At 35.1% G+C, this 15,731-nt stretch overlaps 1 protein-coding gene across 9 annotated transcripts in view; it reads right to left on the bottom strand.

Moving 5' to 3' along the window:
* esr2a (estrogen receptor 2a) overlaps window positions 1–12,471 on the bottom strand; it is a 28,169-nt gene extending 15,698 nt beyond the window's left edge. Inside the window, exons 1-6 of one of the 9 annotated variants that reach the window (XM_051874746.1) lie at window positions 12,288–12,470; window positions 7,979–8,128; window positions 7,574–7,650; window positions 4,963–5,448; window positions 4,693–4,859; window positions 694–810 (exon numbers count right to left, since the gene is read on the bottom strand). In XM_051874746.1, coding sequence (XP_051730706.1) covers window positions 694–810; window positions 4,693–4,859; window positions 4,963–5,420 — 742 coding nt within the window. In that variant the 5' untranslated portion in view covers window positions 5,421–5,448; window positions 7,574–7,650; window positions 7,979–8,128; window positions 12,288–12,470. Of the gene's footprint in view, window positions 1–693; window positions 811–3,905; window positions 3,967–4,692; window positions 4,860–4,962; window positions 5,449–7,573; window positions 7,651–7,978; window positions 8,129–12,287 lie in introns of those variants that run through there. The other 8 variants (XM_051874748.1, XM_051874747.1, XM_051874745.1 and 5 more) reach the window with 8 other exon arrangements.
* Window positions 12,472–15,731: the final 3,260 nt, after the last annotated feature.

The raw sequence follows: 15,731 nt of genomic DNA, 5'->3' as shown, positions 1-15,731 counted from the left end.
GAATTCTTGTTAAATTAGACATTCGTAGTCTAAAATTTGGCTTTGCTCCAAAGACTTTCAGTGGGGTGTACATATTTTTGCATCACCCTAATTTGAGTAAAACTGAAAATTTTCTTCTCTAAGTTATATTATTAACCTTACTTTCATGTTATAAGTTAAACAGATGTTATATAAAACTTAGTCTTGTCAACATTTTGGAAATTGTTTTTGTGTTGATTGAGATATTGTTTAAAAATGTTACTTTTCAAAGGGGGTGTACTCATTTACACTGAGCACTGTAATTCAGATAGCAATGTTCTTTGGAGGAAAAGCCCAACTCACAAACAGATCAAAAGAACAGATCATTTTTTTTATCTTGATCTACCACACTCTTTTTACTGTTGTCCTGTTCATTATTATTTTGTGAAATTATGCATGACAAAGTATTATGTATGATAAAATGAATTTTGAGTATCTAGGTTATTTTGGTGCAACCTTTGACCAACATCTATAAACAATCAGGGCTCTATCACATTATAATTACAATGCTGACTCATATCACAACTTCACAGCATGACAGCTGCTTAATACTGGAACATAATGTCCATGACTTTGGACATAATTCAGCAGCAATCTCTGATTAAGTATTTGGTAACTGTGTGGGTGTAAAAAGGGTGTTGCTAGGGAGGAAGAATGAAAGAGACAGAGTCCCACCACATTTCATCATTCCAACTTCATAACACTTCCGGAGTCGGCAGGCCTGGCAGCTTTTGCGGCGGTTCTTGTCGATGGTGCACTGGTTGGTGGCAGGGCAGATGTAGTCATTGTGTCCTGGGAAAATTAATCAGATGTTCCCTATTATCAGTGGAACTCAAAGTTTAACATGTCTGACTACAAAGAAACTGTTACTATGTTTAAAGACCGCAAAACAAAGCAGAGTGGTCTTGTAGGGAAACAGCACAGCCGTGTACAAGATTGGTTGTCAGGGACTAATAAAAATAATACATTTTAGAAGTCATTATGAAATATTTTACAACAGAATGCCATGATTGACCAAGAATCAATTATTCCAGAGCTGTGTAATAAGACTGAATAAATTAGCATTTCTGAAGGATGCTGATGGCTGTGAAGGCATCATTATGCACTGTAAAGATGGCTATGTATGGTTAAATATATGCAAGGAAGACAAGACCATTCACAATGTAAGAAACAGTTCAAAACACAAATCACAACAGTATGCAAATTTACTATGGCACCATCATCGCTTTCAGGCTACGTCTACACTAATCCGGAGACATTTGAAAACGGAGTTCTCATTTAAAAACGCTCCCCGTCCACACTAGAGTTTTCCAAAAGTTGCTCATCCACACTGAAACGTCTGAAAATGCTTAAATCCCATTACTGCGCATGCGTAAAACATACTAAAAGCTCACGAGATGATGCAGAGAGAGCAGATATAATAAAGTTTTCACGCTATTTTTCTGGCACGATTTTATTAGCATATGATCACATCACTCACTGTTTGCCAGGTTGCGCTCAAACTGCGCTCATGGTTTAAAAACGCAGCTGTCATCATGTTTTGCCGCGCAGGACAACAAATGTGAGTAAATTCACTGTCATCTTTGCAGAAATGTAATAAGAAGATTCTATAAAGGAGCATTTATTTGAGCAACACTGTTACAGTAAATAGCAGGCACAAAAATGCAGGCTCTCTGGGTATAAAATTCAGATATCTATATTAAGGTGACCAAATTTCTGAAATTGAAACCGGGGACATTTCCTATTTGAGTGGTCAAAATATCACCAAAATCTAATTTGTTATTATCTATTAATTAAAAAACAGGGACAATACAGTTTTTAATTTTTTTTTTTTTTTTAATTGTTGTGGGTTTCTTATATTATGACAATAAATATTATGATTTAGTTTATTAGGATTTTTGGTCTAATACAATTCACCAAAAAAAAAAAAACTATTGCACTATTAATAGTAACATATTGCATTATTAATGTAAAAGCAGTTCAAAACAATATGCCTATTATATTATAACAGAAGTATGACTTTATAAAAGAACATTACAAAAATAAAACATAATTTAACATATTTTTTCAACAATTATCATTGAATTTAATATTTTCACAAGCCGTTTTACTGTATAAAGAAATTGCAACTGTTGAGGCCCTGTTATAAAACATACAAACAGTATGCTATTACTTTAATTTAACACGAATAGTTAGTATGTTACTACCTTGAAACCAGGGCTTGACATTAACTTTTTTGCTCACCAGCCACTGCAACTAGTGGTTTTCCAAAGTTACTAGCAACTCAGCATTTTCACTGGCCACAATTTTGCTGTTGGGAAATTACATTTTATATGATTAAAGTTGACTTTGGCATGCTTAAATTACTTGATTTTGAGTCATTTTACTTGATTTACAAGATTTAAAACCCTTTCAAACTTACAAATGTAGTTTGACCACCCAAATCAAGACCAGGCTACATTGTTTATCAGCTGGTATGCACAATTATTTTTGTTAGGCTATATAAAAAGAACAAAGCAGCAAATTACAAATAGTAAATTTAAAAAAAATCTTTTTTCAGATACATAGGTTTATTTACATGTATACATTTATTTAACATCTTTTGTTGTTTGATTAACATTAATGACAGACAGGTATTTTTTGGGGGGCTGCTGAATGCATGTACGTAATATGCTGACACATATTCAGTTTTTACCCACCTGTTTACGTCCACTTAAGCCATAACCGACTGTATTCACGCGAGATACTCCACACGATGGGCATTTTGACATCTGTTACTACGAGCTTGGCTACCTTTCATTCGGCTGTAGGCTGAAATTATATTCAACCCGCCAAAGTGGCTAGTGGGAGTGGATGTCTTACCCGCCACAGCTGAAATCTACCCGCATTTGGCGGGTGTTAATGTCAAGCCCTGCTTGAAACCGATAACGATGTTTATTTTTTTATATTTAACGATAATGGCGTTCCGCTCTGGTCCAGATCCAGAGATCATGTTCCTCATGAAGTAGCGGCGCCCGCGCGACCAAGTGTAGCTGTACAGCCCCCTCTATTGGTGAACATGATCACTACACAATTTCTCCAGCAGGCTGCTGTATGCTTGTCGGGCTTTTTGCAATGTAGATGCGGGTTGTTTTGAACAAGCTGTAAAACGGGGACATTTCCGGGGACAGAACACCAAAAACCGGCACGTATGGTCACCCTATTTTTGAAACAGTTCTGACCAAGTCCAACTCCGCTCCACATTTGGATTGACAGCCGTCACAACCTACTAGTGACCGTGTTTACTCCTTTCTTTTCAACCATTGGATAGGATTTAAAAAACGGCTGTTGTATTTGTGTAAGGCGGGATGTTACTTCTGTCGAAGCGCTGTTAAATATAGGTGAAAAACTACGCAGCAAAAATAATAAATAAAATACTTTCTTAAAAAGGCAAAAGAACGCATACACGTTTTCTTAATATTATAATTAAAAACCAACAGACTGATGAAAATGCGGGACATTTTCTCAAAATGCGACGTGCGGGACAAGGAGTGAAAATGCTGTGCGGTACAACGCAAAGCGGGACGGGTGGTTATTTATATTGTCGATAACATTTAACATTTACAACACTGTATGTATGCTGCGTCAAAATATGGTTCAAATAAAGGTGAATATTTAAATTCACACTTTGCGAGTAGATGGCGCGTGTGAAACAGCAGAATTATAGCAGTTAAGTTACATAAACAAAGCAGCGATACGTTTATAAACACTACATCAGTGTTTCCCAACCCCTTTTTTGCCACGGCACAGTTTTGATAAGTCATGATACAAAAGATGAAGCATGCATATATTTAAAACTTGCTTCAACTAAAACTTTACTTCTTGAATAAAGAAAACGCTTTACTTACGCAAACATCAGTTTTTCATTTACCTTGCATGCAAATCTCCCTCTCTCTCTCTGATTTTATTGGCGGGTCGCAACCAACTTGTTCAGGTGCATACCGCCACCTACTGTACCGGGGTGTGCAACTTCAGGGCTTCATGTATTTAGTAGTTATACTTATTAAAAAAAGAAAAAGAAAAAAAAAGATCATATTTACTGTGCTCTAACCCTGTATCTTTAAGAAAATTAAAGAGAGCTTTAATGCAAATCTCCAAACTGCGCGGCACATTCTAAATGGAGGCGGGGGAGGAGTTATGAGGCTTGACTGACAGTTTGAGGAGCCAATGGATTTACGAGGTTTAGTCACAACCTCTTTTAAATGCTTTTTATTGGTTAAATATTTTTAAAATCTACATACAGACGTGAAGTATGATCAATAGCATTAATTTTATAAAACAAAAATTAAATGCGCCCCTGTATATGGGTAAAGTATTCGTCACATGACTAAACATGCGTCATCATTTTCAAATACTTCCATATTGAACATCCACACTACAACGCAAAAATGCCGTTTTTAAATTTGTCCACTTCAGAGAGCGTTTTCAAAAGACATGGCCTCAGTTACAATTTGAATGCTGAACATTCTATCAGTGTCAGTGGGAGATTTTCAAACTTTAATATTAAATTTCAAAGAAGGGATTGACAAGTATTTTATATACTAGTATTGTAAATTATATATTTATATATATACTGTATATATATATATATATATATATATATAAAGAGAGAGAGAGTGAGTGAGTGAGTGATACCTTGTATACTCCTCTTGAAGAAGGCTTTGCATCCTTCACACGACCACACACCATAATGGTACCCAGAGGCATAATCACTACAAACGGCACAGTAGTGCATGTCAGCTTTGCCTCTCGAAGAGGTAGAAGTCTCTTCTGAATCTGCTACCCTCTTCACCAGTGGTTTTCTATGAAGGAGAGCGGACACATGTATCTCAGCAGCTTTAAACCTAGTAATTTGCCAGTATTATGTAATCATCTCAAATAAAAAATAATTGCGGTTCCACATACCTGTATTCCTCTTCGCCGTGATCATATGGTGTAAGTTCCGCCCAAGTCCCACCAGTTGGATGGTTTTGTTGTAATCGAGTCTGTTGTTGATGTAATGCAAGTGATGAAACTTGGCTATGAGGTGGCCAAAAGAGGGTAGGGCTTAGCGACTGCCGCACTGATGAGCAGTCGGACAGAGGCGATGTGCCGTAACCCAGCAGAGCGGGACTGTAGAAGGGCAGAGTGGTGAAGTCATGGCTGAGGTCTGTGTAGGGTGATGGGATACAGATGGGATGGCTCTCCGCTGGCAGGGATGGAGAGGAGGAGTTAAAGATAGGTGAGAGGACGTGACCTCCCACCCTGCTGGAGTCCACTTCCTGTAGCTGAAGCAGAGGGCTTTCTCCCTCTGGATACTCGGACATGGTGAAGGCGGACGAGTTCAGTGTTGTAGCATCATCAACAGGGAACTGTTGATGCATGTCATGTTGAATTCCCCAGTCATCAATACTGAAATGAGACATAGCCGATTGCATAACTGACAAGATGCTTTCAGTTTAAATTGAGAAATTAATTGCAAATATTATTCATCTTATATTTGTTCTAGTGAGCAGTTATTTGCAGCTCTTAACTTTCAATCTTTAGAAAATAAGCACATTCAAATAATCAAGAATAGGATGGCCTTTGGAAGCAAATGCGTTAAAAGGTTCAAAATACTAGCAAACAGAAATGGCCAAATACAATATAACCAAACATACTTCAAATGTATTCAAAAAACGACTATCAAGGTCTCTGGTGGTCTAGGCTTTTCAAATAATTTTCAATATCTGTGTTTTTCCACACACAGTGCAAATGAGCAGCTTTGGCAAAATTACAGCATATAATATATCAAAAATGTATTTTTGTGAGTGGATATGCAATGCTAAGGACTTCATTTGGACAACTTTAAAGGCAATTTTCTCAATATTTAGATTTTTTTTTTGTATCTCGGCCAAATAGTGTCCTATCCTAACAAACCATTCATCAATGGAAAGCTTATTTATTCAGCTTTCAGATGATGTATAAATAAATTTAAAAAAAACAAAAAAAATTGATCCTTATGACTGGTTTTGTGGTCCAGGGTCACAATTGGTAATATTTAAAAATATCTTAAGTTAAAGGGGGCCTTAAAAAAATCATTGGACCCTCAAGTGAAAAGATTGAGAGCCAAAATATGGGTGAACAGAAGGCAAGGCCAGAAAGGTAAATACAATATTTTTGGGAAAAGGGACCCTTGTTATATTAGGGATACTTGGCTTCAAAAAGCTTCCACTCTAGAAGATAAAGGTTCATAGTTATTGCCACTCTTAATCATATACTTAATAGTTAGGTAAACATGTGTTTCATTTCATAGCCGTTACTATATTGTGTATTTTCGAAGAGCTGGAATGCAGTATTCCGTCCTTCGGATGAGACGTTAAATCAAGGCCCTGACTCTCTGTGGTCATTAAAAATCCCAGGATGTCCTTCGAAAAGAATAGGGGTATAACCCCGACATCCTGGCCAAATTTGCCCATTGGCCTCTGTCCATCATGGCCTCCTAATCATCCCCATATACTGACTGGCTTCATCACTCCGTCTCCTCTCCACCAATAAGCTGGTGTGTGGTGGGCATTCTGGCGCAATATGGCTGTGTCGCATCATCCAGGTGGATGCTGCACATTGGTGGTGGCTGAAGAGATTCCCCCTTCCATATGTAAAGCATTTTGAGTACCCAGAAAAGCGCTTTATAAATGTAATGAATAATAATAATAATAATAATAATAATAATAATAATAATAATTCACCAATCAGCATCCAGGACCGAATGAAAAGTTTGGGGTCGGTAAGATTTTTAAAAATATTTTTGAAAGTCTCTTATGCTCACCAAGCAGCACTGATGTAATACAGTAATATTGTGAAATGTTACATCAATTTTTCTATATTAATATAATTTATAATGTAATTTATTCCTGTTATGACAAAGCTGAATTTTCAGCATCATTACTCAGGTCTTCAGTGTCACATGATCCTTCAGAAATCATTCTAATATGCTGATTTGGTCCTCAAGAAACATTTTAGTTGTGTTTCATAATATTTTTGTGGAAACTTTTTCATGATTCCTTGATGAACAGAACAGCATTTATTTTGAAATAGGTTTTTTGTAACAATGTAAATGTCTTTATTGTCACTTTCGATCAATTTAAACCATCCATGCCGAATAAAAGTATTAAATACTTTCCAAAAAATCATACTGAACAGTTATATATTTCTTTTCATTAAGGTTTAACCAGACAAAAGGAGTTATTGTGCAGCGGAGAGCCGTGACTGGATGCATCCTTACGTTAATGATTACTGGCCAGTCATTCATAGTGCAGAATGAGTGACAAGACTGGATTGAGGAGGATTAGATTATTTCACCAAAATATATGAAAAATTCAATTAAATCCCACTTTATGTAAATATTTTCAACTTAATCTTATACTTTATCTCACAACAAATGTAAAAAGTGTTCTGCCTCCATGGTGATTTGTCTACACATCATTTACATTCAAATGTATTTGGCAGATGATTCTATCCAAGGTGAATTACGTTGTATTCAAGGTATACATTTTACCTGTTGATGCATTCCCTGGATTGACCTCGACATTGCTAGCACCATGCTCTACAGGAACGCTCATAAAGCTGGTCTCACTACAATTTAATAGCAGATGTTTGTTTTAAAGCTTGTGAACACTGAAAAAGCATCTGCGTGTCTTGCATATCTGCCTATTTTAGGCTAGTTAATTCAGCCTGTTGCATACAGCTCAGTGTAAGTATGAATCCTGGTTGCATTCAAAGATGCCTAAAGATCTGCCTCAGGAACATTTACATTTCTCTTACACTGAATATCTATTAAAATGAATCAAGGCATAATAAAGATACATTTTTATTTCTCTCTGCTGTTTGCAGTGCTGTCTTTCTAACGGCACACGTTAGTTCTTATCATTTTAACACAGAAGTCTGTTAAAGTGACTCTTACCTACACAGTATTGTAGACTGTACTTGCAAGAGAGGCAGTTAGCCACAACGTCTCCTCGGACTGCCAATGGTGAGTCAGCTGAGGACTTTTGAACCCTCGTTTCAGCACAGACTGGCAACTGGCCAAAACATACCCTGCACAGAGCAGTACCTGCAAAATGACAGAAGAGAAATTATGTGATGAGTTAAAAAGCAACCTATGATGTGAACAGCAAACATTTCATTTCACATAAAATGGTAAAAATAATTATTTTTATTTACTATTTTTATAAAAACTTAATTTTTTATCCCTTTCATTCTTTTATTATTATTATTATTACAAATTATTAACTGATTAATTATGATGATAACTTAACTGATAATAAATTAACTGATAATTCAAAATCCAAAACTAAAGGCACTCATTACCTCTTTTTCTATCAGCATGACAAGTCATAAAGATGTCAAATTAATTACATACTTTTTTCACATCACGCATTGCAAAAAATGTTTGTAATTTTACAGAAAAAACTAGCTTATAAATGCTTCAGTAAAAAAAAAAAAAGATAATTGGCTAAGTTACCTTTTTGTACAAAGAGAAAAACTGTAAATGGTTTAACTTTGCATTGTTTGTAATTTTACTGTTTAAATATTGTCAAATGTATATTTTTGGAAGTAAAAATGATGAATTACGTGAATAGTATAATGTGTAAAACAGTAAAAGGTGTGACATCACAAATGATTGTGTTTTATTTAAATAGTTTTGTTTGTTTTATATTTTTGTTATCTGTAATGTACATTAGGATGTTTTGTGTAATACAGGCAGTAATGTTTCCGGTGAATTTTTGACAACTAGCTGCCGTTTTTTTGTGTGTAAATTTAACAGAACACTTTTTACAGTGGAGGTAGTGGTATTTTTTTTAGTTTGGTATTTTTAATGTATTAAAGTACTAAATATCCATTTAGTAACTTAAAGGGTTAGTTCACCCAAATATGAAATTTCTGTCATTAATTACTCACCCTCATGTTGTTCCAAATCCATAAGACCTTCGTTCATCTTCGGAACACAAATTAAGATATTTTTCATGAAATCCGAGAGTTTTTTTTTTATCCCCCATAGAAAGCAAAGTAATTACCATATCCAAGGCCCAGAAAGGTAGTAAAACCTTAATGTTATGAAGCAACGAGAATACTTTTTGTGTGCAAAAACAAAACAAAAATAATGACTCTATTTAATTTCTTCTCTTCCCTTTACGTTCAGCGCTTCCAGGTTCTACGTCAGAACACCGGCTCATTATTGGCCGGCTCCTGCGTCAGCATCACCCGCATGCATCGTGCTGCTCACGTGAACAGTGTCGGCCAATACAGAGCCGGCATTCTGACGTAGAACCTGGAAGTGCTGAATGTAAACAGCGTTAGAGAATGACAGGGAAGTGAAGAAATTGTTGAATAAAGTCGTTATTTTTGTATCTGTTTTTGCCCTCAAAAAGTATTCTCGTCGCTGTAGTCACGTTGACTATTTATTTAACAATATTTTTACTACTTTTCTGGACCTTAAATGTGGTAATTACTTTGCTTTCTATGGGGGATAAAAAAAACCTCATGGATTTCATCAAAAATATCTTAACTTGTGTTCCGAAGATGAACGAAGGTCTTACTGATGTGGAACAACATGAGGGTGAGTAATTAATGACAGAAATTTCATTTTTAGGTGAACTAACCCTTTAATATGAACCACAGAAATGCCAGCTGTAGATGCTGGTTAAATAACTAATTACCAATCTGTAATGAACACTAACAGTACTCTGTTCATTCCCACCATTATGATAATAGGGAGACTATTCTTCCCATTAAAAACCTAGTAACCTCAAACTCCTAATTCTTCTGAGAGGAGGCTAAGAAAGACTAAGACAGAATAGAAGACAGAGAGAAGGAGGAGACTTGGAAAGCAGGAGTGACTGAATCTGCCTGCATCAACTCTCTACTGACAACCAGTCTGGCATGATGCATGCTCTTGAGGCAAAAGAGCGCCCGGCCACCGGCCAGCAGTGCATACCAAAAACAAAAGCCCAAGGCCACGGTGTGATCTCCCCTCTCCAGCTTCCCTCACTCCCTTCACTGGCGGAAAACGGATAAGGGAAAGAAGGAGCGACGGAAACCATGCCCTGTGCAGGAGTGGTGGGAACAAGGGGGAAGACCACCACTGAGCCTGACGCAAACCCTTAAGACTATGAAACTTTTCTAATAATATAGAGCACTTAAAAAAAAAAAATAGTGCTATAATATTTTAAAATGGATAGTTTGGATTGGTTGAGCCACATTCGAAGCCATTGTAAATTACTCAACAAACATAAACCAGTGACCTCATTAAAATAAATACTTTTATGGACAAACTATTTTATAAAAGTAATACACCCGTAATACATGGTTTACAGTGAATTTAGAACAGCTAAGGTTTTTTTTTTTAGGCACTCCGCTCCAAGTCATGGGGATTATTGCTTTAATAAGTGTTCCTGTAGTTTAAACAGTAGAGCATGATGTTAGGGTTAGGGTGGTCATAGGTTCGAACACCAGGGAAAGCAAGAACTGATATAACATATAATTTGAATGCAAAGGTGCTTTGGATAAAATCATCTGCCAAATATATAAATGGAAAACGTATCATGCCATATTTATATTTAAGAATATTTTATGCAGAAGTTATGTGCATTTCCATAAGGTGTTCATAAGGTAGATCTGCTTTTACTAGACCATAGTCACTGCGCAAAATGTATTCCTTATTTCTTCAATGAATGCTTTACAAACTGTAATCATAATTACTGGAACTCTAAGCAGAGAGGCAGCAACCCCATCGTGACTATATTTCTCTGTATGAATTTACAGTATTTTGCTCAGTATCAGGATTTTGCATTGATCATAATCATTGATATACTAGCAACACAGAGGAATGTCATGTCGCACTGCTACAAAAATATTGTGTGTATATATATATATATATATATATATATATATATATATATATATATATATAAACAAAATAAAAACAAAAAAACTACAAAAATAACTTTTTTTCAAGGCAAAAGAAAAAAAAGAGATTGTACTTTTTACGGTCTTTTTACTTCTATTCCCTCCTGCAGGAGTTTAAATGACCTCTTAATAAGAAAAAAATGTTTTAAAGGGAAAGTTAAAATAGCCTATTTAATTGAGAGCAGTTAAAAGCCTCTTTGACACAATCTGGCTGTTATTAAAGAAACCCTACTGACAGTCTTTAGCTGTTCTAATCGAGTTTGAATAGTTAAAATCGCATACTGTATAAAAGTAGATGTATTACTTATGGATAGACCTGTGTCTTTGTTACAGACTAAAAACTACACATAACAGTAGCTGGCACTCTGAGTTTTTTACTGTACAACAACAGTTTTATGAGAAAATTGTATATTAAATGTCGCAGCTAGCTGACATCATTGCTGACTTTTAGTTTTTCAAGTAATTTATAAGTAGCCTATTTGACCAGTGTATCAACTTAAATCAACTATACATAAATTTAAATGTAGCAAAAATCCAGCAGGTCATCATTAATGGAGCCCATTCAGTGAATCACAGGTAAACTATTTGCAGCAGTTTTGTGTGTTGTTATATTTGTCATTTTTGCCTCATTCATTTAAAAAAAAAAACCCCGTCATTTTAAGTAATGGTATTAAATATACTACATTATGTATACAGTTAAAATCACTGGAGGATATTTTTAATTATTTTGATGAATTAGCGGTTCACATTTCAAGATGTACTGACCTTCATTGTGTTACTGTTTTAATATGAATATTTATCATTAAACAGTCCTCATTTGTCTACTAGACAAATTTCATAAGTCAAGTTTTTTTTTAACTGTTCATAAATTTACAGACTGTAATATATGGATGTGCATGTAATATTGTACATATAGCCTACTTAATAATACATTAAAGTAGGCTATTATTAAAACCACCGCTAACTAAATAACTGTGAAATAATAACAAAATATACATCATCATCACTACTTCAGTTAGGTGGAGATGGAGAAAAATATCAGTATCTAGGCTTGGGTTTTTGAGCGTTAAACCTTTCATCCTCATGTCGAGTGAAAGTGAATGAATATGATGTTCTGCAATCTGCATAATTCCATTCATTAACCTGCTTACGTCATTTTAGATTGAACAGTGCACACATAGCATATGTACTATAATCGAGCACACGCGCTGAATGAAATGAAACACTGCAATCCAATTGAACTGATATAGGGCTAAAGTTTACCCACATTGTTACAAACAGACACTGGAAGACAGTGAACCTACCTGTTGCAGTCGATGTCAGCAGATGGTTCACTGTAAGGCTTGATTTTTTCGCAGTCGATAAGTATCCCAAATGAGAATTTTATGGCATGATTTGATCGCTGGTAAAAGCCTGTGTAAGGGGAAACAGACAGTATTTTGATGAACTGTCAGGATACATGTTAAAGTGTGCTCTGCTCCGTCTGACACTGAACGCTCGTACTTATTTGAGTCTTTACGTCATTGACCACACCCACCTGAATCACCTCCTCCTGCCTTCTGAACATCAGTTTTTCACGCGCTCTGTATGTACTCTGTAGGTTACAAACCTGATGAACCTGATCATTGGTCGGTTGTATACTACTCTTAAGATGTATTCTACTGTCTTCTAAGATGGATCATTCCTGTTATGCAATATCTTTTGAACAGTATATTTCAAAAAAAGAAATACGCTTGTTAATTCATTTGAAAGGGAAGTATTTTGAAAGGTACACTAGTCTTTCAGAAATATGTTCAAATAATAAAGAACAACAAATAAAGAAATAAAGAATAAAAATAAAGAGTTTTCTATTTTAATATGTGATGACAGCTGAATTTTCAGCATCATTACTCCAGTCTTTAGTGTCACATGATTATTGTTATCATCATTATTATCAATGTCGAAAACCGTTTTTGCTACTTAACATTAAGAAGAGAAAAACAAACAAATGATCACCAAATAAAACAATATTAAAGAAAAACTGTTTTGACAGAAACATAAATGAAGATGCTATTTCTTAAAGAGTTTCCAGTTGTTAGAAATTAATGTAGCCTACATGATAAAAAGGAACATCCACAAACCAAAGAAGTGATCGTTTTTAAAGTCCCCCTGTGGTGAAAATCAAGTTTTTAATGTTGTTTATATGCCATGTGCAAATTCATAAGTCAACACCATTGCTGAGTATTTTCTATTTAAAACTGCAGTGATCTAAAGACAGGCTCAAAAACATAGTTTGAAATCGCTGGTGTTTGTGACATCACAAACTACCCTGTAACCAATCACAACAACATGCAGGCGGGCTTTAGCATATCATTAACCATGAGTGCTCTGAAGCAGGAGAGTCTCAAGAAGCTAGGTTATCCTGGTATATTTTTCTGTTCATATAAAAAAATCAGGTAGATTTAGCAATATAGTGGGTGTATGATGTATAACGATGTTATGATGAACTATATGCCTTTCTCCACTGACACGCTAATGTGTTCAGAGCGTTTCTAGGCGGGGCTAATTAGCATATTCATAGTCCCGCGTATAATAATTGAAGCAAGTGTGCAGAATTACATTCAAGCTATTTTAAAGCATTTAAAAAAAAAAAAAATCACAGGAAAAAATGTTTGTGTGATTTTGGTGATCAAAGATGAGTTTTAAGGGATAAAATTATTGACTACAGGGGGACTTGAAATTCACTCCTGATTTACATCATTTTGAGTTTAATATTTAGTTAAAACAGGGGCATAAATGATGGCTACATTACAATGAACTGCAGACGCACTGGAATGACTTCTTTCCCAAAGTATTATAATCCAATCTACTTCATTTATAAGCACTACACCACAGATTACACAGAAACTAGAATGATTTTTCACATCTTGGCAATATGATACGGATAGCAAATATGAACTCTTAAAATTACTTGGGTAACACTGTATTATAGTGTCCTTGTTACATTAAATGTTATACTAATAACAATTATATTATGCATAATTATGCAACTAACTCTAATCCTAACCCTATAGTAAGTACATGTTGTTAATTAATATGACTCCATACTTAAAAATATAATTACACTGTAACAAGGACACCTTAAAATAAAGTGTAACCATTACTTGTAAAACTACAGAAAAGGGTTTTTATGGAGAACTTGCAAAAAAGCATAAATTCTGATCTTACAGCTGACTGGTTATTAACAAGCAAACTTTATGCAAGTACATGCTGACAATGACTGAAACCCCATTAATTCAATTATTAAGGCAAAATCAATGGCACAGGGATTGTGTGCACCCTCTTTTTATCTGTGCATTCACTAGATATAATAATAATAATAAAAAAAATAAAAATAATAGGTTATACAGATATATTTAATCACACAAGGAACATTTTTCATATTTACTTTCCCTGTTTTAACTCACTAATCAAATACACAGTGCAAGCAATCCTGTGTGATTTAGGCTGCGGCGAGGCAAAGCTTGCCACAAACTGCTAGAGTTACTTAAACTTGACAACAATCAAAACCAGTATGCAGATGATATGAAGAATGTGCAATTTCAGCACAATTTACAAATGGTTCAGCCAATAAAACCCAGGCCTGTCATTTCATTTATGTGACTGAAGATAATGTTTTTTTTTTTTTTTTGGGATGGGGGATTTGTCCATTATGTTTAACCAAATAGCCAAAGACCATGTGGGGGGAAAAAAAACGAAATAAAAGAACATTTAGCAGCACAAATAAAAGACAAACAAATAATTTAAGTGGAGAAGCAGGTCTGATGTTGGCCTATTTACAGTTCATAGTTCTTGGACCTTAGGGAATGGAAGTGAATGGTAGTAAATTGTGCCCTTTAACAAGGGCTCACAATGCACTGTAATGGTTCTGTAAATGTGGCAAGATAGAGTCGTCGCCACAGGAGACCACAGCTTTAAGCAGAAGCACAGACAAAATGCTTTTCTCCCACTTTCTCTGTGCACCTGTATTCAGGATGTCAGATAACCAGCCATGTAGCCTGCTGAGATGATTGCCCCTGTTACTCCCTGCATCTCTCAACCCCAGCTCTCAGAGTTCTGCTAGTACATGTCTGGTGATTACAGCTAGCTTGCCAGCCACGGGAGCCTAATGTATTTGTTGTGTCCCAAATTATGAATAATCACGACTCACCTCTTGCCATAAATCTAGCAAAAGTTATATATATATTATATATATATATATAAAAATTATTATTATTTATTTATTTTTTTCATTTCATTTTAAATTTAAAACACTACACTTTATATTACCTTTAAAATAAAATTACAGAAAACTATATCTGTTGAGTGTTGTTGTGTAATATTGTGTTAAGTAAGTAATTGTGTTACTTTAGTTACTTTTTATGGAAAATAATAGGGATGGGAATCACCAGAGGCCACACGATACGATATTATCACGACCCTTATGTCACGATACAATATTATTGCGATTTTAAATATATTGCGATATTCTGCGATATATTGCAATTTATTACCAAATTATGTCCCCAAAGGAAAACTTTGTCAACATCTGTTTTATCTAAAAAGATACATTTCTCTGTTTGTTCATCTCACTTCAATGTTATTGCTTGCAAAATGGGATTGTTAAGCAGACAAACTGACCAACACTTTCATGAAAACCTGTCATAAATGTTGTATGCAACTCAACTATTTGTATTATAGTCTAGACCACTTCACCCTTCGCTGGGAGT

This window comes from Ctenopharyngodon idella, chromosome 20 (genome assembly GCF_019924925.1).
Source record: "Ctenopharyngodon idella isolate HZGC_01 chromosome 20, HZGC01, whole genome shotgun sequence".
In the NCBI taxonomy this organism is placed as follows: Eukaryota; Metazoa; Chordata; class Actinopteri; order Cypriniformes; family Xenocyprididae; genus Ctenopharyngodon; species Ctenopharyngodon idella.
Note: the sequence above shows the minus strand (reverse complement) of the source record. Positions and strands in the feature narration are given on the sequence as shown.